The sequence below is a fragment of the Malaclemys terrapin genome, chromosome 5 (genome assembly GCF_027887155.1).
Source record: "Malaclemys terrapin pileata isolate rMalTer1 chromosome 5, rMalTer1.hap1, whole genome shotgun sequence".
NCBI lineage: Eukaryota > Metazoa > Chordata > Testudines > Emydidae > Malaclemys > Malaclemys terrapin.
In genome coordinates this window covers 25,826,666-25,853,359 of record NC_071509.1, presented here as the reverse complement: position 1 = coordinate 25,853,359, position 26,694 = coordinate 25,826,666, and the positions used below count along the sequence as shown (strand labels likewise).

Sequence of the window (26,694 nt, the reverse complement as noted above, 5' to 3'; positions counted from 1 at the left end):
CTTTGTTGAACCTCATCAGGTTTTTTTTGGCCCAATCCTCTAATTTGTCTAGGTCCCTCTGTATCCAATCCCTACCCTCTAGTGTATCTACCACGCCTCCCAGTTTAGTGTCATCTGCAAAGTTGCTGAGCGTGCAGTCCACACCATCCTCCAGCTCATTAATAAAGATATTAAACAAAACCGGCCCCAGGACCGACCCTTGGGGCACTCCGCTTGAAACCGGCTGCCAACTAGACATGGAGCCATTGATCACTACCCGTTGAGCCCGACGATCCCCAGCCAGCTTTCTATCCACCTTACAGTCCATTCATCCAACCCATACTTCTTTAACTTGCCAGCAAGAATACTGTGGGAGTATTACATTTAGTTTAAAGACACAGATTCTTTCTGTGCATTTGCTGACCAACTCTGAAACCAGAAGAACTTCAGAGCAAATATAGTATTGTTCATAGATTTTTAAGGCCAGAAAGGCCAATTTATGATCATCTAAATCAGGGCCGGCTCCAGGCACCAGCCTGGCAAGCAGGTGCTTGGGGCGGCCGCTCTGGAGAGAGGCGGCACGTCCAGGTATTCAGCGGCAATTCGGTGGACAGTCCCTCACTCCCGCTGGGAGCAAAGGACCTCCAGCCGAATTGCCGCCGGAGATCGCAATCGCTGTTTTTTTGTTTTTTTTTGGCTGCTTGGGACGGCCAAAACCCTGGAACCGGCCCTGATCTAAATAACCTCCTGAATAACAAAAAAGCCATTGAAATCACCTGTTTTGGGGTCAGATTTTCATAACTGCTCAGCTCCCATTTAAACCCCCAGATTTTCAAAAGGGCTCAGCGTCCAGCAGCTCCCACTGTGAAACCTATGGCCAGATTTTCAAAATATCACACCACTCAACATGCTGAAGTTTAAAAAAAAAAATACTGGGCACGTAATTAGTTCTCTAAATGAGAGCTAAGCTCTTCTGAAATATTTGGCCCTGATTATGCATGCTGAGCAGTTCTGAAAAACTGTCCCAAGATTGGAGAGGGAGCATGTCTAGTGGTTAGAGCACAGAACTTGGAGTCAGAAGTTTTATGTGGGCTCTGCCACTGATGTGCTATAGAACCTTGAGCTTTCCTCTCCTATAAAATGTTTACTTCCCGTATGGCAGCTCAGTGCCCCATATCACCTACTGCATGGTGGTGCAGAAAGTCTTGCATGAATATCATGAAGTGTGCAGACTCTGAGGTAAGTGATAAACTTCAACCAGTGCTTTCCATAAGCAACAAACACTCATTTAAGAGCAAGCAGGCAAGCAATCCTAGTTATATGCCTGACTTATCTTATCTCTCTCATCTAGACCACTAAACACCATTGCATCCTGCATCTGCGATAAAGGCTGTGAGATAGGGTAGCTTAGCACTGAAATTAAGCTATAGTGATTTATTACAAATTGATTATGTTAGTATCTTCCTGGGGTGAAGTGCGATCTTTTTTCTATGGTGGCAACCCGACATGCCAAACCCACGGAAAAAACGCAGAAATTGGGCTTGTTTTTGGCTTAATTGGCTTGTAAATTGCTTGTTGGCAAGTTTTTGGCTTGTAGCTTGTTGCTTCTTTTTTTTTTTTATCAGCTCCCTGCAAGCAAGGGGGGGAGAGAGTCAGGGGTGCACAGAGGGCCCACCACAGTCCCAGACCCTACACCGGGGGGGGGGGGGGAGAGATGTCTAGTCACATAGAGTGTTGGGGTCCTTAGGGATTGGCTTGTTTTGGCCTTGTTTTTAAATGGGATTAGCTTGATTTTTGGCTTATTGTGAAAGTTGCTGTGCTTATTTACTGCGTGAAAATTGGCAACTGTGGTGGCAACTTACTGTAAATACAGCTGCAATCCTCAGCCCAACCAGTTACAATCAGGAGGGGAGATATGCCCAGAAAAGCAGCTCATGTTAGTCACCACGCCAAAACTCTTACATTTGTTTGTTTTAATTAAGAGAATGACTTTCTACCAAGCAAAATTCAGATCACTTTCTTCACATTGCACAAAAAGCCATTATTATTTAGAGCTTCATGGCTATAAAAAGGTTTCTTGTAAAACGGAAAATTCAAACGGAAGCAAATTGAGAATAGAACATTTATTAAAATAAACGCACTCCGTATCTCAGCAATAGAGCCTTGGCTATTGTTAAGATAGTTTGTGTCTAATAAGAGCTTTCTCCCTTTCAGTTCAGCTTCCCCTTTTGTTTAATCCTGACAGTGAAGTCAATATCCTGTGTTTAAGGCATCACAGCCTCTTGCCATGGAAATAATTGCGGTGTCACGTACTCATCAGAAGGGAGCCGGGTGTGTACATCCAAGAACAGAATTTGATCCCACTACTTGTTTGAGTTGGACAAAGAGAGGGACTCTGAAAGGGGAAGGGGAAGCTATTGCATAAATGATCAGTAATTAGCAAACACTACAAAAATTATGAAAGCAGGACAAGATCAGCAATGAAGATATTTATGATTTGATTTCAGTAACTTCTCAGGCATTAACATATTATTAGGAGAGAAGAACAACAAATTACAAAGTGTGTTTACTAAGGAATGCTGCTACATGGCTGGCGATTACATGGTCACCAAAAGTGTCAGTGGCAAGATAATATTGCCAATGACAGACAAAGACTGAACATCCAGATAGACTGTCTTAAGGACCTAGCTAGAGATGGATCTGGGTAGCACTCAATCTGCAAGGAGGTTATGTCTCTTTGGGATTTGCCTTGATGGTGATATTTATTTGAAGGAGTTCTTCAATACAACTGTTTATTTAAAATTTTGTCCATAGCTCTTATTTGCAATGCTGTCTGTGCACCTCATGAACATCAATTAACTTACCTTCATGACACTCCTGTGAAGTATGGAAATATTACTTGAAGGGCTGGTTTAAAATTTTCCATCCAAACTGGTTTTTGATGGAAAATTGGATTTTCAACTAAATGAAAGGTTTCAAGAAACAACTCTGCTTTCTTCAAAGTTTTTGATCTTTCATCAAAAAACCAACCCCCTGAAAACCAAATAGGTTTTGGTTTAAGGACAAAAACCAAATTATTTAGATTCAGATATATCACATGCCTCATGGGAGATGAATTTCAGTTACTTCGTGTCCCTATTCTCCTCTATGGGCTGGGCTCCCCTAGACTACATCTCCCACAAGTCCCATAACACAAAGAGGGGAGACTGTGGTGTATCCTGGGAGATGTAGACCTACCAGGGAGCTGGCTCATAGAGGAAAGTGGGAGCATGATCAGATCTAATTACTACCACATCTCACCATTGAGGAACTGAGGCACAGAGGAATTAGTGACTTGCTCAAGGTAAACAGGAAACCTATGGCAGAGCCAAGAAATAGAACCCACATGTTCTGAGTTCCAGTTTAGTTCCCCAACCTCTTATCAAGTCCCTGTATAAATCTGTTTTTATATTTATTTTGCTTGAATTTTCATTTACTTTTATTATTTAATTTCTGCTATTTACTTTTTTAAACTATATTATTAAACATACTGGTCAATGGAATTACTCAGGATTTATGCTGGTTGAACTGAAAGCAGAATTTGGTTCAGCTGTTCCTATCATTTCTTTTAAGATTGTTTCTCAACTCCCCTGAACTGGTATTTATTCATCCCAAAGTTCAATATATAGATGTAAAGGATTCCATAAAGCCTAGCTGGCATCATGGCAAAACTTCCTTGACTTCAGTGGGGCCAGGATTTCACCTAATGTGTCCAAATAATGGAACGGATCTTGAGAGATGCAGAGCATCCATATCTCAGTGGGATTTGTGGGTACTCAGCACCTTCCAAGATCAGGCCGAACAATAGTAGAAATATGCCAACAGCACCAGCAGCAGCACTCAAATACCCCTGTGGAGTGAGAAGACAGCAAATAACCAGGGTACATCACATAATGCATAATGGTGAGGAAAAGGGAAACTTTAGCCAAGGACAGCAGGGTGATCCCTATTATAAAAAAATATGTGAATTCTTTAGTGTCCCTGCAGAGCAAAAAGACTTTGCTTTTAAAGTTGTCATCTACAGTATGCACAGTAAACTGCTCAATAATCAATTTATCTATTTTGGAAAGGTTGAATCATCCCTACCTGGATTTGACCTCTGCTTCCAGTAAATCTAGGTGTTTCAGGCTTGTTTCAAAATCTGTTATTCTGAACACTAACCCATCTTCCGCATCCAAATCGTCTTCTCCCAAGGAGTATTTTTTCCCTCCATTTCACTTACATACATACCATTAATTGGCAGCACTGCTTTCTAAACCTTTCCCCGCCATCTGCTAGTTTAAGTTGATGTAATTCAGAGAGTGTCTGTGTCAACTGAGTTCTGACCTCTTCATATCTTGCTTCTACAAAGCCAAGTTCTCGGTACCACTTCTGAGCCTACCAGAGAAAAGGAATGAAAAAATAAAATTACAGACAGTACTTAATATCACTTCCCAGTATGTACTTACAACCTACGGGCTGGATTCTTTTGTACTTTTATAAATAAATAAAAATGTTCAAAGGACCAAAGTTGGTCAGGTAAAGAGCCAATTACTGGGACAGTCCTTTCACATGCAATCTAAAAGTTACTGGTCACCATCTGAACAGACAAATGCATGAACAGCATCACTCATTCAATGCCATAAAAAACAACCACCACTTCTCTTCCTGAGAGAAATGAGTTTATCTTTAAAACAATTTTTTTTAAATAAAACTTTCATGGAACTATCCATACATAAATGTGCCACTGTGCAATCTTATTACTGTTACCCTTTCCCTTGCTCACCATGTCTGCTTGTTATATGAGTTATTGCACCATGTCTAAAATTATTTTTGCCAACACCTGTTTTGCAGCAGCTAGGAAATGCAAACTTGCCATCAAGCTTTGGAGAAATATATTCCCATTTAGATAATGGACAATGTGGTTTGTTTTTGCAAGAGAAAAAGATGAGGAACACTGAAGTTGGTCTGTTATGAAACTCAAGAAGAAGTTTCCTTTACTTGGAGTTAGGTGGGTGATCTTTGGCATTGTGATTCAATTAGGTGGCTGAAGACAACAAAACGTAGACTTCCAAAGGCAAGGGTACTCATTCAGTGAAGATTATTCCATAATATGGAACTTCATGGTTACTGTGTGGCCTGTGAGTGGACACTGCAATTTATTTCTCTTTATCTCTCGTTAAAGGAAATGCTGTATGTGTGCCTCACGTTTTCCATGCTTCTGTTTCTTGAATAAACTCTTCTCATTTGAAAACTGGAAACTTTGCATTTAGCACTGTCTTAATCATCAGAGTTTCTAAGTTACCACAACCCATTCATATTTATCTTTCCTAACAGGGGGGAAAGCAGTTTTGCCCAGAATCTAGATAACAGACTCTTTGTGCAAGAGTCTCTTTATTAAGAACTTTTCTGTTGTGACTCTGATAACGGAATGCAACTGTAATTCAAATTCTGACTAATAATGAATGACTGTGCAAGTCATCACTTAACTGGGGGCATCAAAGAGACACAGGTTGGTTCTCTAAATCAGAGACTTTTTCCTTTTGTAATTCTTTTGAACACTGGTGGAAACAAGAAAAGTACAAGAAGAAAACAAGAAAAGGATTTGCTTCACATAAATATATCAAAGGGGAGATTACCTCTTTTTTGGCCTTTTCTAATTCCCCTTGTTGTATTTTTAGTTCTTCCTTTGACCTTTCCAGTTGTTCTTGCATTGCACTGTAGCTTTCAGATGTGCTGCCCTGGATAAAGGGCAGAAAAAGAAACAAGTCCCTTCATGCATTTAAAGTAACACACAACTTCTTAAAGGTGTGTGAGAATTATCTTCAGCTCTTGAAAGTAGGGCTTTAATTTAGGAAATGTAAGAGTAAGCTAGGTATGGTACTTCCATCTCTGTGTACTGTGGGTCAAATCAACAGTAAAAAGGAGACTTAAGATTGCCTTAAGGAATCAGTGAAGGATTCTCCTAGTATAGCGGAATCCTTAACTAGTGTGTACATCGGCTGCTCTTGGCCCCTTGACACAATGGAAGCCCTGAGCCAGGCTGGGGTGGGGTGGGTGTTGTGTCAAGGACAGGAATCTACTTGCTTCTTCTATTGCCCTCTTCTCTCCAGGTAGGCTGAGCGCTGCTCTGTTGCAAGTAGGGATTTAGCCCTGTATCTTTTGCAGAATCTCAGGGCAAACTCAACATTTTTTGGATTCCCTTTTTAAAGAGATACAAACACTTCATGCAAAAATATCTGAGAACATTTTGGACCCGATTCACCAGTACATTTACTCTTGTTTTAATGGGGTAAACCTGAGCCAATGTGGAGAAATAATTCTGCTGGTTTATAGTTTCTAGGGAGGTTTTTTTTTCTTATTTTTTCATTTAAATGACTAAGAAGATTTGCATGAAAATAAGAACTTAGAGATAATCCTCAGCGGATTCTGTGTTTATGACATTACAATCATCTCCTCAGAAATTAATTGCGATGTTGGTGAGGTTTATGACCATGGGGGGAGGGAGGGGGGGGAGAAGCAGGAGCAGAAGAACCATTAAGAAACAAAGATCCAGTGTTCAGGCAAATATCCTTAGCAATCAAAACAATGAAGAGCAACACACATTTTTTTTTTCTAAATGTGAACATTTTTCACAGTTTGCCATAAGACATCACTGCTAAGGGGCCCTAAAGATTTCATTCCTATGGAATACATACATGGACAGAAGAGCTGGGAGGGAACTGGATTTCCATTCTGAAATGGAACAGAACCAAAAAATTTCAAAATTTCCTGTGAAACAAAATTCTGAAAAAAAATTTCAGCTGGATCTAAATGCTTAACTGTGATAGAACTGAAATGTCTCATTATGAATTTCAAGTTTTAAAAGATCAAAATCATTGTTTTTATATAATTTTTTTTGTTTGAAAAAGTAATTTCAAAATGAAAAATCAAAATATTCTGTTCTGACAATGTCAAAAAGGCAGGACATTTTGACATTGAAATGCTTCATTTGGTCAAAAATCAATGTTTTTAAAAAATAATTTGTTTCAACTAAAATTTTCCAACCAACTCTAGTGTAAATAAAGTGGCTTTCTACACTAGCAACCCTGACATTTGTGAAAAGAATGCATTTTTATCATAAAAATTGACAACTGGTCCATTTGGGTTCATTTTACCTTTGCAGACTCAAGTTCCATATTCTGCAGCACTTTACCACAACATTCAGAAAAACTGTTGCTTGATATTTTGTCTTCTGTTTCAAAGGCTAACTTTGTCACCTCCAGTCTCTCAGAAGTCTTTTGGGGCACCCTGGAGATCATAATGTTTTGGTCACCCAAAAATGAACTTATCCCAACATTACTAAAATGGCATTTAGAAGTCTCGGTGTTTTTAGAACACCCCACTTGACAATATCCTTTAATGCTACCAATATCCTCTTCCAAACAGGTGTCTTCATCTTTTCTAGTGAGATAGTTTGAGTGTTCTATAACTTGAATTCCTTTTTCTTTAGTATGTATTTTACCAGAAGCCATCTCTGTTTCCTTTGCTTGCATTCTATGTGGTAGACTCTTATTTTCTTGCTTCAATCTTAGCAACTTTCCTTCTATTCCGGAAATTTTATCTTTTATCAGCTCTTCATAGTTGATTCCAAGAGCAGACATTATTTCCTTCAATTCATTGTTTTCTTGAAGAAGGTTCTCAATTACTTTCTGAGATTCTAGAAGCTGTTCAGAACTTTCCCTATGGACTCCATCCATATCACTTTTTAGTATATGTTTTTCCTCTTGTAGATCAGAAATTGTTTGGTAGCATTTGGTTTTGCACTCATTCAATTCAGAAATCATTGTCATATATTTATCTTGTTCACATTTCAGCTCACTCAAACTTCCCAATAAAGTTTCTCTGTCTCCTTCTAGTTGAGATATTATCTGTAAATTTCTCTCTCTCTCTTCTTCCAGTTCATGAGATTTTTTTATATATTTTTCTTTGTCTTGTAATAGTTTAGCTATTTCTCTGAAAAAGCTATTTCTCTCCTCTTTGAGACCAGAAAGCAGCTGGAAATATTTAATCTTCTTTTCATCAAGAGCTACAATTTTCTTGAGAAATTTATTTGATTCCATCACTGGTATTTCTTTTTCAGAATTTCTATCTTCCTCTTTAACCAGGTGAGAGACATTCTTGGAAAGGATTTCAGTCTTACCCAAGAGAACACAAATCGCTCCTGGGCACCTAAAATTCTTTTCTTTTGAAACACTGTTATAACATTTACCATATATTTCCTCCTTGGCTAATAACTTTTGGGAAGAATCCACATCAATTTCATGTACTGTTAATATGTGTTGAGAATATGCATCTATCTCCTCTTCTAGTGCACACATCTTCTGATAATATCTATCATTCTCTTCCTGTAACATAAGGAGCTTCTGTGAGTAACTCCCATTCTCTTTCATCAGTGCAGATATTCTTTGAGAATATATATCCTCTAACTTCTCTAACTTATCTATTTCCATGGTATACCCATTGTTTTCTTCTTCTGCTGCTGATATATAATGAACATGTTCAGAATATTCTTCCTCTAGTGCTAACCCTTTGTTTAAGTATAAATTTCTCTCTTGTGCAGGAGACAATATATTCAGTGGGTACATATACTTATCTTCCTTCAGTGCAGACAGTTTTTGAGAGCATTTACTATATTCCTCTATCTGATCAGTCATTTGTTTGCATGATGACTTATCCTCATCTTCTCGTTCATACAGTTTTAGACATTGCTCTCTCTTTTCTTTCAGTTCAACCCTTTTTTGTAGACACACTTTTATTTGGTCAGTTAGATTCTCGGGTTGTTTACCCTTCTCTTCTGTCACAAAAATGTTCTTTTCTAGGCATCTTCTGTTCACTTCATCAAAGGTACAGATGGGTAAATGTTTTCCATGTTCATCCTTAAGTTCAGAGTTCTCTTGGGGATATCCCTCTAATTCCTTGTGTAGGACAGACATGTTTTGCTCACCTGGAATGCTTGCTGTATGAAATTTTGGTTCTGCTTCTTGCTCCCCAGTTTCATCATGTGCAACTTTGTTGACTTTTTCAGAAATGCAAGTTATTGTTCTGATTTGTGCTTTCTCATCCCTTTTTTCTTCTTGCTGAGATTTCTCAGGACCATTTGTACTTTGATTTTTTCCATCATTTATTTCTTTATTTGAGTTTTTCTTTTCATCTGTGCTTTTCTGTATAGCTTTTTTATTTTGCAAACATTTTTCCATATAATCTTTTTCAACCTGGAGTTTGAAAATTTCAGTCTCAGTGTTAGCAACCTTTTCCTTTAGAGCTTCAGAATCTTTACCAGAAGAAAATCCTTTCACAACATGCAAGACACCATTAGAAAGACAAAAGTTATTGTGATATGTCTGGTTGTAATTCAAATTCAGCATTTTGTTCACTGGGAAAACAGATTCTGATCTGACACCTAGGACCTTGTGGATTTCAGGTTCTAGCAAGACAAACTGAGGCTCAATCAAAGTGGCAACCGTGAAGACAGGCGAATGATTAGCTGGTTGATTTATAGCTTGTTCCTTTAAGAGAAAGAAATATTCTTTTTCTTTGGTCCCCTTACTTCTCCCATCATTGCTTAGCCTCTCAGAGCAAGATAAGATTAGCTGTCTGTTTTTAAGCTGTCTTGGAGTACATCCAAACAACAGAGAAGCACCATCTGATCTTTGTGCACCAAGAACGACCTGGTAATAAAGAAAAGAGGAAGTGTCTCAAATTGAAAAACATAAGCTATAAGGAAAGTTGCCATATTGCTATTTCATATATACTTGCCTTTTGACTTGACCGTCTTGAAACATTTTATTACATATATATCGTTAGACAATATCATATAATCTCTGAATGTCTTATACTCATGCTAAGCTTTCTTGTGGAAATCTACTAGTAGTTAAAGTGTGGTAACCTCTGTTCTTTGTATGTGTAGAAGTATTAGAAACAAGATGTATGTGCTGTTAAGATTTGCCAAATAGAAATTGTGTGCTAGGTAGAGTTAGTATAAATGTCTCTATGGTCTACGCACATCTGGAATGTTATATATAAAACATAGATTAAAAAAAAAAGGTGTGTGAGGTCTGTGGAATCTGTGAAATTTTCTGTCATAAACAAGGGCAATATAAATATGGACAGAACTGAGTTCATAATTTGGAACAGAGTAATGATATACCTGCTGCAAGGCTCTGTTCCAGACTGGTAATGTATTAACCTTTCTGCTTTGTGCTTATCCATCTTAAATTAATGAACTAATTAATTAATTGAGCCCAGATATCAGACTTCTTATCAATAAAGTAATTGAACCATCAGTAATATTATATATTTCGCATATATTATTTAATGCAAAAAAATCCTTTGCCATGTAAACTTCCTTAATATGGGAAGCTGGAGAACTTAGAGAATTGTAATGAGATAGAGCTTTTCCCTTCTTGGCTGCTAGTTTAATCTAGCCCAGGCTGGTAAAGAATGAAAGTTGACATCCTTGTGAAGCTGTTGGGTAACCAATGTGATATAAGTTTGTTGTCACTATTGAACACGGGTGAAATCCTGACTCCATTGAAGTCAATAGCAAAACTTTGATTGCCTTCAAAGGGGCCAGAATTTCAGCACAAGCATCTGGATCACATATGTTACCACAACTGGCAAAAACTGATATCCTTGTCTGCAGACTCAGTAAAGACAGAGTCTTGACTGGACAAGGAGTTGAACCTCTAAGGGATTCCTGACAAGTCTGGAGATGTCTGTTCATGTTCTGTGGAGAGTAGACTTCAGAAAGCCGTTCTCTTCTGCCTCCAGAGTTGTCAATGTGACACTTTTCATAAGCACAAAACTCACAAACACAAAATCCACATGAAACCTGTGCTAAAAAGGTACTGCATAGTCACTGACCCATCAAAGCAAGAGTCTTCTAACAATGGTGGAAATAATAGTAATTACATTTGTAAATTGTTTTTCTTTAAAGAAATCCTTGAATAAAACCCATAGGGATAGTATTATAGGGAAGGCTGACACTTCCCATTATAAGACCCCGTTTTCAGTTGCTTCATTCCAAAACTTTTTTTTAGACTGGAATTTTCTATGCTTGGTATCTGCCTGAGGCTAAATTATTCTTTAAAGTTTCAACGAAACAGTTCCACCATTTTTGAGAATTTGGCAAGGGAAAAATACATTGCTTTTCCACTAAAAACAATCATGGAAACCTTTTCTTTGAGAAGCTCTAATGCCCCCATGCTTTGGAGCAGGGACTTGAAAGTGCACTTGGGTGCCCTTTGTGTCAGGGATGTATCTTTTACTGTCCTTGTGAAAAACTACCCACATTTGGCTAAATTATAAGTCTTTAAAAAAAAAATCTTAGTTTGCACATGCTCAGGACAACTCAAAAGTCAGGAGTCAGAGTTTAAGGCCAGAAGGGACCACTAGATCACCTAATATGACCTCCTGTGTATCATAGGCCACCACCATCATCCACACAGTAAACCCAACAACTGAAATTTGACCAATGTATTTCAGTCCACAGGAGAACCCTTTTCTGCAACTGTTTCAGTTTTAATTCATCTTTCTTGAACATAGGTGACCAGACTTGTACAGAGCATCCCAAATGAGGTCTTCCTACATTGTCCAGGCAACCGTAATTCAGCCCCCTCGTGTGTCTGCATTATGATACAGTATTTAATTACATGAGCATATATTATTTTTTCCACAGGATCCCTGCCTCATTCAGGGTACAGGATAGACCTGTTCTGGGAATGAATGAGGGCTGATTAACTGTAGGAATTCCACCTCATTTGTTGCAGAAGTAGAAAGTGTGCAATGAATGAGATGGGTAATTGCAGGAAGAGAAAGGATGGTCCCAGGATTAAGGCAGTTGAATGGTTTCCTAGAGAATTAGATTCTATTCCTGCCTCTGCCACAGAGTTTGTACATGATGCTAGTCAAGTCACTTAAAGCACATTTTTCACAGGTGATCACTGATTATCTGGCCCTCTTTTTCTGCACACCCAATTGGAGACCCCGGTGTAAGGGACCAGGGCATAGGTGGTCTGACCTAGCAGTCATAGCTGGGCTGGAGTTCACACATCAGGGACAGTAGCAAGAGTTATGGTCAAAGTCAGGCCGGGGTTGGAGACTGTATATCAGAGGTAGTACCAGGCTAGAGTCAGGTTGCAAGAGTCAAGATCGGAGTCAGGCTGGGATCAGAGGCCAGCAATCAAGATACGAGGTGAGGTCTGGAGAACCAGGAGGCCCGAAGTCTGTGTTATTGCCCAAACAACTTCCTAGGACACCCTCCTTGCTTAAACGGGTGGTTGGCCAATCATAGGGCCACAGCGTACTGTCACTCTGGCTGCCTTGGGCAGTACTTCCAGTGGCTCCTATTCTCCTGGGTGCGGCTCTGCATGGTCTTCCCTGTGGCACTGTGAGACCATCAGTCTACCAGGCTTTGCAGACCCACATTAGAGTTCCTGCATCCTTACACCTCTGGGGCCTGAAGTGCTGAATTCACAGCTGCAAGTGAAGTCAATGGGAGCTGTGCTTTGAACATATAAAGTGCTAGATAATGCTAGGTACTCTGCAAAATCAGACTCTAGGAGTCTTAAATTGGGTACCCAAAATTAGAGGCTACTTTTTGCCTTAATCTTTTCTGTGCTTCAGTTCCCCATCTGTAAAATGGGGATAATACTATGGATATTGTGATGCTTAACACATTAATGTTTGTGAAGTACTCAGATAAAATAATGATAAGTATAATAGAAAAGTCCATGAGGAAATTAATAATTCTGTTTTCAGTGCAGGGCTTGAATAGTGTACAGTAATACAGCAGGGGACTGAACAATGAGGAGAAATCAAAATGTTGAATAGATGCTCATTCAGTGAGCACTCTCATCCTGTGCATTGAATAAGGCAGGGTTTCTGTGGAAAATATATGTGATCATGTAATTAAAGACTGTACCATAACACACAAGGCATTTCCTAACTTTTTCATGTAGTTTTTTGTATGTAATGTATATATGTATAATAAGGGCTACTTTAAAGCGTAATTAGTGCAAAGGAAAATGACTGTTTGCTGACTATGTTTTGTCTACCCCACAGTAAATAGTTGTTTTCCAGGAGCCAGTTTAATATCTTTAGGATTGTTCTCACTATACACATTGTTATAAAAACAAGAAACTGTAGTATTAAAATGCAAATACATATATTTTACATATATATATATCCCTCTCGTGTCCTAGGTAACATTAGTACTATGCCTGTAGGAACTGACTGCAAGAGTGAACTCATGAGTATAACTCCCTGTTGACTAGAAACACTGCAATGATGATCACTCTCCAATCACTGCACAGAACAGACAGCCTTACCCCACTGTAAGAGCAATATTTGTTATCAAATGCTGTGTGAATTGTCCACTGATTTTCATAATATGCTAAGTACAACACTACAATCCCCAAGGTTTTATCAAAGTAACTTTTCTCTTTCTAAGCAAGGACATAAGTACTTAAGATAAAAACCTACCCTTTCATATTCACTGTCCCTCTCTATTGCCTATTCTGCACCTGAACATTATGTGGAGTTATCACTGCCATTGAAGGCGAAATCCTGGCTCCATTGAAGTCAATAGCAAAACTCCCATTGACTTCAATGGAGCCAAGACTTTACCCTGAACCCAGAATATGTCATCAGGATCCACAGTGGAGATCCAAGAGCTGGAATTCATTATTTTATTATACAAACAGAAAATCTGTGTGTTATATATGCATAGTAATAATGTCTGTAAGGGGAAAATACCAACATGTAAATAGTATTTTTCTGGGCAGATCTGTCTCCACCTTAGAGCAAAATTTTGACAGCTTGTTCTGGAAGACATACTTGTATACTAATTCCTAAATTCACTCTGTCTGTTCCTTATTTATCTTGTGACTCACAGATAATGCTGTGCTTGCAAAGTTAGCAAAAAATAGCAACAACTTTCTTCTCACCTGTTCAGCGTCAGCTAGCCTGGATTCTTCAACAATTTCCACCAAGGCACTGGAGCTGTGCTCCAAAAATGGTACGGGAAGTTCCTTTGGCAGCCCCTCCACATTATTAAGCCAGCTATAGCCACATTCTGATGCTATCTCTGTTACAATAGAGCATTTGAACAGGTGTAAGGGTGCTGAATGACGTACGCCAAGTAACAAAAAATCTGGCATGAAGCATGCGAATGAAAAATATGGTAAGGTCTATACATACAAAACCAATATGATATGAGATTAATCACACATATTTTGATGGGCAGATGAACACTGTGATTTGATCATAAAATATACTAATAAATAATAATATTTACAATATAACCCCTTTTTCACAAACTAGTTGGGAATTGAGGAGTACATAAAATCGAAACTTTCATAAAATTGGACATCTCAAAATTACATTAGGTACGATGCATATGTTGCAGTATGGTACACTTTCTTTTTGTCCTTCAAATGAGTGCAAAGTAATTTCCAATGCACTGGAGGCATCAGAATGAGAAGGGATGTCAACTTGTTTATTATCGACATAACTTTCATTATGTGATTTTTCTTCCATCTAGAAAAATGGTTTGTATAACCGGCATTTAAAAGATTGATGTTTGTAAAAACTGAGGTTCTACTGTAATAGTAATAAGTTCTTATGTAGGGTTTTTCATCCACAAATCGCAAAGTGCTTTACAAAAGGAGGTTAAGTGCTATCCACATTTTATAGATAGTACAGAGAAGTTATAGATGTGATTTTCAAAAATGGCCTACATTTGCTTCCATTGAAATCAACTGAAAAACTCCTATTGACTCCAATGGGAACAGCTAGGTGAATGCTGAGCTCTTTTGAGATCCAAGTGATCAGGGCGTTGGTTTTGTATCTGATCTGAGAGTCAACTCCTCCAGTTGCACAGCACACACAAATGCTACACTGCAACATCGGTTCAGTAGTGACTTACAGGGAGACGTGTCTCGTAATGAATCTCCTCTACAACTTCTTGCAGCTCCTAGGCTTTTCCTCAGAGGTCTCACATTCAAGTACTACCAAAGCCCAACTCTCTTGAGCTTATGAGATATGTTGGGATCAGAGTTCACAATAGCATGGCAGCAGACCACATACATCTGATAAATCCAAACATCCCCTTAGACACATACATATGCACCCCTTAATGAAACACTTCCATAACTAGTAGTGCATATGAAATAAAACAGAATTCCTACTTGCTGTTGTATGAGACTGTTTGGTATGTTGTAGAAAAGATGGAGTTTGACTAGCTTTGTTTCTGACTGGATCCAAGACTGCCTCCCTCTTCAGATTTAGCTGCTCATCCTAGAAAAATAGGTCAACATTCTTAATGGGGGAAAAAGGAGGAAAGGAAAAAAATAGTATAATAAAACTAGAAGTTTAATAATATATCACAAACTGCTGCACAATTTTCTTTATTGTGTTCCTTACATTTTTTTCCCAATCCCAATTTCTGCTTCCCAACCAAGCACACTTTGTAACAATAAATATTTTCTTTTCTATAGCACCTTCCATCTAATGTTTTCGGCATGCTTTATAAATGTGCAAAGAAACTGGAGGTTGGTATTAGCCTGATTTTATGCATGGGGAAATTAAGGCACATAGCAGCTATGGGACTTGCCCATAGCATTAGTTTGAAAGAGTTGGGAGTAGAACCCAGTTCTATGACTTGCAATCCTGTAAAGACCACAAAGACCATTCTTCCTTTCCTAGACATAAAAAGCTATTTAATTATGCATTTAACTTGGAGGTCCCTGGTGTCAGCTGAGATGACAGCAATCATACTAGTGCAGCTGAGGTGGTGAACCAGTAGCAAATTACTAACCCTAGCGAGGAAGGAATTGTGCCTTTCTGATCATGCACCACCTCATGGCAGAGTACAACAGCAGAGGAGATCTATTTAAATGACTTGCACAGGAGATAGGTATTGAATCACACAAATTTCCATTCATTTCAGAACAGAAGTGTTCACAGATGTGTATGACAATGCAGGAATTTTGAAGTTATTTGATAAATACACAAAAATACATCAGGCAACCTTTTTTTAAAATTAAATCTTGTTTTTCTAAATTTCAGGGTGACTTTTCATGTCAAAACACCCCTAGGCAGTGTCATATTGTCCATTCTTTAAAAAGGAAATAATCCAAAAGATAAGATGGCTACACAGCAGTGATATAATAGAAAATTCTGTGACACCATAGATTGTTACATGAAAATATATATTCTGGAATTACATTGCCTACCAAATCAATTCAGCTGTCCCCTCCCACATCCTTCTCCCTCATTCCATCCATTCACCTGGGCTCTGATCTTTATTTCTTGTGAATACCTAATTAACAAAGGAACTGATGTTTTCAGTCAGTTGCCTGTCCAAAATGTGTTTTTCATGTGCACACTGAGGAAAATGCAGCCGAGCTGAGCTCAGTGCCCTGCTCATATCTCTGAGCATGCTCCATAAGAATCCAGACCTTTCAATGAGCTTTGCATGATTAGGACCCACGTTGAGCTCACTGCAGGACCAGGGCCTAATTCAGTAATATTGCATGAAGAAGTTTAGCAACTATACTAGCTTTCAAGGATTGTAGACAAGCCTATTGCTTGATGCTTTTACTGATAGCTTTACCATCCTTTATGCCTTACTATGACATATGTATGTAGGCACATTTCCTTTCTGAATGGAGAACAGTCAAATGTTCCCATTCATTGCTTCAATAACAAATATTAAATAATGATTAATCACATGGACTGGCTGAAAAGTTACCAAACTTTAAAATTCTCCTTTTTATATTTCATACTGTTAATCATTTTACAGTAATGAAGGGACATTAATGAGATTAACATGTAAATCAGGACACTTTGCAAGTGCTCCATCTTGGATACTACAAGACCGGTGCAATGAGAAGATCAGTGAACCCTACTGAAATACAGGGGGGAAAAAACCCCTCACCAGTACTACAATATACCACTGGAGGTCTCCCTCCTCCTTTTACTATACACAGCTTAAAGCTGTGCCTCAGTATCCTAAAGTAACGTTTCCTGCTAGAATAATTCTCATTAATGTTTTACAAAAGAGAAAAAATATAACCACCAATCCAGAAAATTACATGTGGTGCTGTTGTTGCTGTTTGACATGGCATTTAAGGGATTCAACGGTCTATCAAACAGAAAGAAATATGCTGTGTAAATTAATCAATCAATGTATTTAGGGACACTTTGCACACTGAAGGATACCAATAGTTCTGTTCCTTGGGTCTTGACATCTTCCTACAATACAAGGCTATGTATTATAATATATATAGATATATACCTATCTCATAGAACTGGAAGGGACCCTGAAAGGTTATTGAGTCCAGCCCCCTGCCTTCACTAGCAGGACCAAGTACTGATTTTTGCCCCATATCCCTAAGTGGCCACCTCAAGGATTGAACTCACAACCCTGGGCTTAGCAGGCCAATGCTCAAACCACTGAGCTATCCCTCCCCTATTAGTCCCAATCAAAAACCTGTCAAAAAGGAGTTATTAATATGCGAGGGAAAATGATTTTGAGGTTAAGGCACTGGAGTGGGACTCAGAAGATTTGGGTTTGATTTATGTGTGTGACCTTGGGCAAGTCACCTATCCTCTTGGTTTCCCTTCTGTAAAATAGAGAGAATAAATACTTCCTTTATCTGGACCTTATCTGCCTTATCTATTTAGAGAGTAAATTCTCCAGGCCAAAAATTGCTCCTTAATGTGAGTACTATAGCACTATAGGGTCCCAGTCTCAGTTGGAGCCTTTAGGTGTGTATGCAATATAAATATTAATAAATATGTTTCAATGAAGCCCAGCTAACAATGTAAAACAAAGTGCACTTTCAAAACAAAGCCATATCTTTTAAAAACTTCAAATGTTAAAAAGCCTGGAGTATCTGAAGGCTGCCCAAGAGATAATTGGTGTGCAGGGTTAACCTGCAAGATAATTAAATTCCCGTGTTATAAGTTCAAACACCATCACACCCAAATATAGTGCAGGGTTAACCTGCAAGATAATTAAATTCCCGTGTTATAAGTTCAAACACCATCACACCCAAATATAGTACAGTGTTAGGGCACATTGCTTCTTTAGATACTCAGTGTGAGATGAGATTTTACACAATATGCCACGTCAGCCTCTAGTAATTGGATGTCACTGTTTCCACAAGACGTCTTGGCAAGTGATAACTTGCACTGATACAAAGAAACAAGCCCACATTGCCCCTTTCCAATGTGAGGCACATCTCCACAGTAAATAGGCTTCACTCTCTTCTTTAGTTATGTCCCTAACTGTTCTTATTAGCCTAACAGCACCATAGTTATGCAAAGGTAAGCTATTGTCCTCCAACAGCTTACTCAGGCAAAACTCCTACCGGCTTCAATATTTGGAAAACACTGGACTTCTGTGGGAGTTTCTGCCTCCATAGGGATGGCAGGATCTGGTTCTAAATGAACACTGGGCTCACTGAAGCCTTTGAAAGGTAGAACAAAGCTTTGGCAGAGAGTTAGGAAGAGGGTCAACAAATTCTATTGCCTCAAACAAGTCACTGTTCTAATGAATACTGAGAAGTTGGAATTTTTGTGTGAAATTTATCAGCTGACTAGAGTAACCATAGGACAAGATAAATCTCATTATCCTGCAATAGGTGCAAGGGCAAGTTAACGTCTTTCCAGGCACACACTACAAAGGTGGTACTTCAAAGGAAGAAAAAAATTGAGCATTATTATTTCTTACTAATAAAGCCATGAAGGCACCCTTGTTGTTAGCCCAGAGATAAGGCAACAAAATTGTCCATCAAATTCTCCTTTTATACACCCTGCATCATATTTTAAAAAGCTGGAGAAAGAGATGGGCTTCCTGTTTCTTAGGCAGCTTTAACTTTTGTGACCAACACTAACAGAAAACCAAAGCTCATACCTTAACAGCTTTACAGATATTTTTACCTGACTCAATTTTCAAACATGCTGTGACAGACTGACAATATCCTACCTAATTAAATTAAGTTTGTTGTATTAAAAATGCAAATGTTTATGTACTATCATGGACTTGCATGGAACTTCCTTAGTTGAAAGACAGAATTAATGCAATCTCTGGGAGACATGAGGAACCTCAAAGGACTACTGGGAACAATGTGTGTATAGTGAATTTCTGAGAAAATATCTGAGGGTCAGGGGAGGGCAAATAACACACTTCAAATGCATCCTTTTGAAGCTACCTCTGGGAGAGAGAAGCCAATTATCTGTTAATTACCTGATCCTGGAAACTCCAAATCGGAGACCCCAAAATTGTAGGAAAGGTGGGCTAAATATGTAATGAGTGTGCTGTTCTGACCTGAAGCTGAGATTAACTTGAAACTACAAAGAAAACCCTTGGGTTGGGTTTTGAAGGATTGTTCCTTCTGTATTAGGGTTGGTGTGACGTCTGGTAAGTAAGTTCTTTTATTATTTTCAGTATGGTTTCTCTGTAGTGCTTTCACCTTAAGAATAAAATAGGCTTGCACAGGAAGTTCTGGATGGTAACTTATAACTGTGGGCAATCATTCTGGTATTAGTCTCTGAAAAGAAGGCAAAAGAAGCTTGCTTAGAAGCCTGTCTTTTGCTGGCGTAACAGTGAGGGTAGGGAACTGTTCAGCCTGGAGATACTCCATTCAGAAGGGAGAGAGAGACATGAATCTCCATCTATGAGATGTGACTGCCAGGGAGGCCTGAGAGTGGTGCCCTCGCTGTACCACAGAGGGGGAGAACAGGTGCAGTTGCCCTGAACTGTGAAACATGCATTCTCCCAGTCTCAGCCATACAGACCTCCTTTCTCTACCTATTTTAAATAAACCATCCCTCCATGGCACACTTCATTGTCCGTGTCTGAGTGCCTCTCTGCCCCTCTAACAATGTACCAAGGAAATGACATATTGGCTTTCAAGTTTCTCTGCCTTTTACTCTCCTTTGTAATAGCAGAAGTCAACAAATGATGTAAAATATTACTTTAGGGCCCAATGTTGCAGCAGCGAGCAGAAGAGTGATTCTTCCCACTCAAGTAGAAATGATAACCAGTCATCCCGCCAGCCCAGAACTGTCAAGAGACACATGCAGTGAGGTAATTCTTAAACATGTGGGGCTCTATTTCACACCCCTCCCCATTGAGTATAAAAGTAAAAGTTAATCACATTCTGTATTACATTCACTTACCCAGTTACCACTTACAGCTTTATTTTCTCCATTTTCCATTCCTGAAGGCAATAGCTCCTTTTCCCCTTCTTCTGGTAACTTTGCTCCCAATTTGTCCTTTAAAGTGCTGTTTTCTTCCACAAGTTCTTCCACTCGTTCCTGAAGGTTGATCTCAGACAATTTCAGATCATAAACACGACAGCAAGATTCCTCTAATTTCCTTGTCAGGAAGTCTTCATTGTCCTGGGAGTGCTGAAGTTTAGTTAGTAGGTTTGCTTGTTCTCTATTATTACCTTCTTCTTTTTCCTGTAACCTCTTCAGATTTTGCTGCAGTGTCTGTAGGTGGTTTTTCATGTAATGATCCACATCTTCAATGAGAGTTTTTATTTTAGTTATATTCACATCAAAGTGCAAAGACCCCTGAATTCCATTGAATACCGCTTCCAGTTTGCATCGGAGATATTGTATAGTTCCCTCTCCTAGCTCAGAGAACAGAAAAGCTGTAGTGGCATTGAGATCTAGGACTTCCTTTTCCAGTCTGGACACATGACCCTGAAGGGACAACTCCCGTTCTCTCAACACTGCTGTCTTCTGGTTCTGCTTTTGTTTGTAGTGCTCGAAATATGCTGACTGACTCTTTACTTCCTCCTCTTTTGTCTTCAACTGGTCCTGAAGCCGCCATAGCTTTTCTTTTTGTTTTCTTTCTGCCTTTTCTTGTTTTTGAACCTGCAAGTTTCAGGGATTAGTATGGGAATGAAAACAACAATAGGCACATCTATGATTCAGAATCTCTTTTCACAATATTTTTTCCTTTTCTTAATTGAGCAATAATTTTGCCCATCTCTTCTGAACCATCATATGGCCAAAGCCCAGGAATAATATGAACAAAAACTTTTCAGAAATCAATAGGACTATATGATGTGGAGGTCAGAGCAGAATTTGGCCCATTACCTTGTCGCTTCAGCCACCACCAAAACATCTCAATTAAAAACCATGTTTGCTTTGATATTTAATATTTTAGTTCATTTTGCATAATGTAGGATACTCATCAAATCAAAATCCTTTTATGGACTAAAATGCATATAATCAGTTCCTAACTATACAACATATTATTGTTTAATATTTATACTGTAGTAGTGTCCAGAGATCACAATTAGGTTCTTAGTCCCATTGTACTAGGTCAGGGGTCTCAAAGTCCAGGTCCACGGGCCACCTGCAGCCCGAGAACCTCCACAATGTGGCCCGCAGGGCTCCAGCAATTTTGGGGCCGGGTCTCTCCCTTGACCCTGACTGCTACCCCCGGGCGCTCCACCCCCCGCACATGTGAAGAAGGAAAGGGTAGTGGGCCTTATTAGTCAGCTCACAGAGAGTGTTCCACATGTAAATGAATATGGATAATTTTCATTGTCAGATGAATCACATTACACTTTACATGAATGTGTGGGTCATGATATAAAGTCCAAATGTGTCAGATGAAAGAAAAACAAACGTTTCTTATTTCATTAACTAGTCCTGAACCAACTAAAGGCCATCAAATAACATAATGCAAACTTAGGAATTTTTCAGCAGATACTGAAGCACAGAGAAGGTCTGACTGAGGCATTTGCAATATCCCATTAAGTACTGTTTCAGCTCAGTGTTTTTACACTCCAATCTATTGATTTTTAGGGGGCTTACTGATGAAACAGAAGTACAGTAATGAGATTAACACTAAGCATGAAAGTCACGCAGCGTCAGGCAGGATCAGACTATTAGGTTTAAACGAAATTACTTTCGGATGGGAGAATAGGAACTGTTTAGACAAATTCTGAAAAATATATTTTAGTTTTAAACTGGTTGATTTAGAAATTACTGAATTTAATACTATCTGTTATACTGAGACATTACACCCTAAAAGTACTGGAGGAGTTTGAATCATGCTACTGTGGTCTTAGCTCCCATGAAGGGAAAACCCCAACTGTAACCACCGCTTGGTAGAGAGTAGGAGCACTCACTGAGTGGCAAATACAGCTTTGGAGAACAAGTGTTCACCAGTATAAGCAATAAACCCTATAAAAATGCCAGTGGCTATCTAAGCAAAGGAGCAACGAGGATAGGGCAGCTTTTGCCCTCAGAATATGAAATAGCTCTCAATTCAGGTGGCGTGGGTCGTTTAAAACATGCTGCCTGGTCTGGGGTAACTGATTCGCCATCTTCCAAGCAATGGCGACAAACTGGCCTAAGAAAACTGAAGTTATGTGAGCATGGAAGGTGGACGAAGAGCTGTTGATTGAAGTATCAGGAGAAAAGCTGAATCAGAAAAAATAATTTGTGTACTTGGGAAGTACACTTAGTAGCATCAGATGGAGAGCTGGAGAATTGAAAAGAAGAATCAAATGTGAATGGGTGGAAGTAAAAAAGGTGGCAGGAGTATTATGGGACTGGCAATTAAGTAATAAACTGAAAGGAAAAGTGTATGCTCTGAGTGTTTGTCCCTGCCTGCTCTATGGAAGGTCTTAAAAAGATGGAAGAAAAGAAGATACAGGTAATAGAAAATATACTGAGAAGAATGGCAGGTGAGGGGAGGGTAGACAGAGTGCATATGGAAGAAATTATGGGGAAGATGACCTTGGGACCCTCAATGATAGGCTGGAGAGCCCACATTTGAGGTGGGTTGGACATGTGATAAGAATGGGAGAAGAACGATCAGCAAAGAAAGCAGGGAGGAAGAGGACAGCAAGAAAGGATGTGGAGAACTAAGGATGCGATGGAAAGACTCTGTCAAGAGACATTTGAAGAGAAAAGGACTGGAACTCCAATTTCTATGAACGTGTTCCAGAGACCAGAAGAAGTGTCAAAGAATCATGGGCACCTCTAATCCTGGGTAAATGGAAAAAGGAGTTGAGAAGTGATGTGAAGCAATACTGAGACTGTACAGCGGTACTACAAGTGTGCTTCAGTGTGCGCAAGGATAGCACACTCATCAGCATACTGAAGGTCAGTAATAACAGTCTTGGTGACCTTAGTTTTAGAATGAAGATGCCACAGGTTGAAGAGCTGGCCATCCATGCAATTCTCAATCCCAATTCCAGAAGAAAGGCAATCACCAATAAGAATCAAGATCACGGCAAGATAGATGGAAAAAAGGGTTGGGTCAATAACACAGTCCTGCTTAATACCAGCACAGATGGTGAACGGGTCTGTCTCCAACCCATTACAAAGGACAGTGGAGGTCATCCCATCATAGAGTAGCCTGAGAATGCAAATGAACTTCAATGGACAACTGAACCTAGACAGCACCTTCCATAACACTTCACGATTGATGGAATCAAAGGCCTTAGTAAGGTCAATACATGCCATAAACAATGGCTGGTGTTGTTCTCTACATTTCTCTTGGATCTGTCATGCAACAATCCACCCATGTATCTGACTTGCAATCCACTCTAAATCTTTTCTCAGGGGGCTATCGTAGCCTGGGGCTTTCCCTCAATATTGGGAAGACTAAGATGCTCCACCCAACCTGCCCCAGCACAAGTTGCTCCTCATTCTCCCACAAATTGTCATCAGTGCTGAACTCCTGGAAAATGTTGAGCCTTTCCCTTACCTTGGTAGCCACCTCTCCCAGACAGCCAATCTCGAAATAAAAATCAAACATAGGATCCATTGCTTCATCATGTCTTTATTGACAGAGATCTGTGGATGGAAACTAAGATCCTGGTCTACAATGCAATAGTCATCCTCACTCTTCTTTATGGGTGCTAGACATGGGTGACATATTGAAGCCATTTTAAGTGTCTGGAGTGGTACCACCAGCGCTCCCTTAGGATGATTCTCCTTATCAGATGGGAAGATCATCACACCAATGCCAGTGTTCTCTCTGCAACTAACATAACCAGTGTTGAGGTGAAGATTATGAAACATCAATTTTTCTGGGCTGGCCATTGTGTGCAGGCTGGTACTCATCTTCTGAAGCAAGTCCGCTTTTCTCAACTTAGTCATAGTAAGAGAACTCATGGGGGACAGAGGAAACACAACAAGGACACCCTGAAAGTATATCTTAAGAAGGGTGGCATTGATCCCACAAATTGGGAAGAGCTGGCCGGGAATAGACTGCAATGGTGTCGCATCATACATCAAGCCTTAGCCCACTTTGAAGAGAATTGCCTTACTCAAGAGGCTGAGAAATGGTAGAGGAGGAAGGAAAGTGTACAGCATCCCGGCCAGAGGTTGTGCTCTTGCCAAGCAACCACCTGTCATAGATGTGGGAAAACCCACAGAGCAGGAATTGGACTCCTCAGCCATCTTAAGTGTCATAAATGACTTTTTTCCGCCTGGCAGACATCATCCTTATATCAAGAGATAGCTGCCGATGACTACAGATATACTATGCTACACTGCCTTTCACTACATTAATGAGCTTCAAACAAAAATGCTGCAATTGTAACTGCTGATGAAAAGGAAATATACCCATGGAAAATAAATCAGTAAAAGCTGCAATACTGTGAACCACACTACATCAAGTAGGCTTAGCTTAGATGGATATGTGCTGTTTTCTTCGAGAATTTTCATTGCTTCTCTATTCAAGGGACTCATCAGATGAGCTATGAGCCAAAGCAGGGTGTTAATATATGGAGAAAAAAATAAGTTTACTGATAAGCATTTTTTTAAAAAAAATCCCTATAGATATTTCTGTGTTTATTTGCAATAGCACCTGCTATGTGCTAGGCATTTTTCAAACACTCAGGTACGGTCCATGTTCCACAGAACTGACAGTCTAAGGACAGACAAGTAGACAGACATTAGAAGGGGAAGGAAATGAAAACAACAATAGGCAAATTATATATAAGACCATTTGTTTCACTCTAAGGAAGAAGAGGGACTTACATGTGGACAGGGCAAAGGCTTTGCAGATGAGCTTAGGGAGGTCAAACCATGCGTAGAAAGCCACATGGAAGTAGGCAGGGAGGTGACATTGTGAGATGCTGAATAAAAGTCAGACAAGGCTGGGAGAGTACTGGCAAATAATAAGTAGGGTGGGGCAGAGTTAAGTAGAACTTTGAAGGTAGAGACAGGAATCTTAAATTGGAAGCAATAGGGCAGCCAGTGGAGGGATACAGAATGGGGAGTTCCATGGTCAAATCAATGGGCAAGGATGACGAGTATAGCAGCTGCATTTCGTTCGGACTGAGGGAGGACAATGCATATGATTGGCAGGCTGAAAAAGAGGCTGTTTCAGTAGTTGAGACATCCATCCATGTCTCTTTATAACCTTCAGACCACTGGTTAGGTTACTTGCCTGGGATGTAGAAGACCCAGGTTTGAATCTTCCCCCCGCATCTGGAGCACGGACTTGAACTCAGATTTTCCCCCTTCCTAGTGAGAACCCTAACCACAAGACTCTTCTGGGATGGGCTTTCTCAATCTCTCCTGCTGAAGCTGTTCACTTTGTATAACTACTTAAATATTCTTTGGGCCAAAGAGAGAAAAAATGACTCAATCTATTACTCACCCAACTCTAGCTGCAGTCCTGGATATAATGAGCTGATGTAATGAGATTTAGCTACGGGGCTGGAAAGACTAGGACTGATCTGTGGAGAATGAAGATGTTGGCCTGGACATCTGGGACAAGGGAGAAGGAGGAATCAAAGGTACCCCAGAGATTGTAGACATAAGTGATGGAAGGATGGTGGGGTTGTCAGCAATGACAGAAAAGTGGGGAAGTGGAAGGAGTGCTGATCCAGTTTAAGATGACAAGTCATCGAAGACATGTCAGCCAGACAGGCTGAGATGCGAGAACCAATGGAAGGAGACAGTTTAGTGGTAGAAAGATTGATTTGCGAGTCATCCACATGGAGATAAGCGAAAGCATTTCATTTAAACAATATCCAACTTACCAAATCTGTCAGTTCCACCTGAAGGTTTCGGAGCTTCCCTTTAACACGTAGGTTTGCATTTTCTACCTGCTGTAGCTTTGCATTCAGTTGGTCAACTGTTTCGAAAAGTTTCTTCTGTGACAGTTCCAGCTCCTTTGCTCTACATCATTGAAAAATAGGATTGCTTCTGAATCAATACATCACAATATTGTTTCAAGAGAAAAAATCTATCGTCAAGTATCAGAGGGGTAGCCGTGTTAGTCTGAATCTGTAAAAAGCAACAGAGGGTCCTGTGGCACCTCAATTCTCTATTTACAGTCTTTTCTCTCGCAACAATAATAGTAATTAACACAACACCACTGATCATTCATAGTTAATAACTGATCATTGATAACTAATTAACAATTAATTATAAATAGTGTTTGCATGCATGTAGCACATTTTACTGAAAAATCTCAAAGGCCTTTATGGGCTCTACTTAATTGTAAATATCTACATTGCAATCTTTCTCTGGGATGCAGAGATGCACAAGGAGGAAAGGATACTTGCAGTTTGAAATCCATAAGCAAACAGAATAATTTCATTAGGGGTTTATGGCAGCCCGTTGTGGCATACAAAATGGACACCATAACTG

The 26,694-nt window shown here is 39.5% G+C and overlaps 1 protein-coding gene across 1 annotated transcript in view; it reads right to left on the bottom strand.

Annotated features, from left to right (window-relative positions):
- C5H4orf50 (chromosome 5 C4orf50 homolog) overlaps positions 1-26,694 on the bottom strand; it is a 77,731-nt gene that overhangs the window by 49,362 nt on the left and 1,675 nt on the right. The window contains 7 exon segments of the mRNA XM_054031179.1: positions 4,249-4,395; positions 5,637-5,738; positions 7,155-9,707; positions 13,986-14,125; positions 15,228-15,357; positions 20,230-20,934; positions 26,082-26,220. Coding sequence (XP_053887154.1) covers positions 4,249-4,395; positions 5,637-5,738; positions 7,155-9,707; positions 13,986-14,125; positions 15,228-15,357; positions 20,230-20,934; positions 26,082-26,220 — 3,916 coding nt within the window.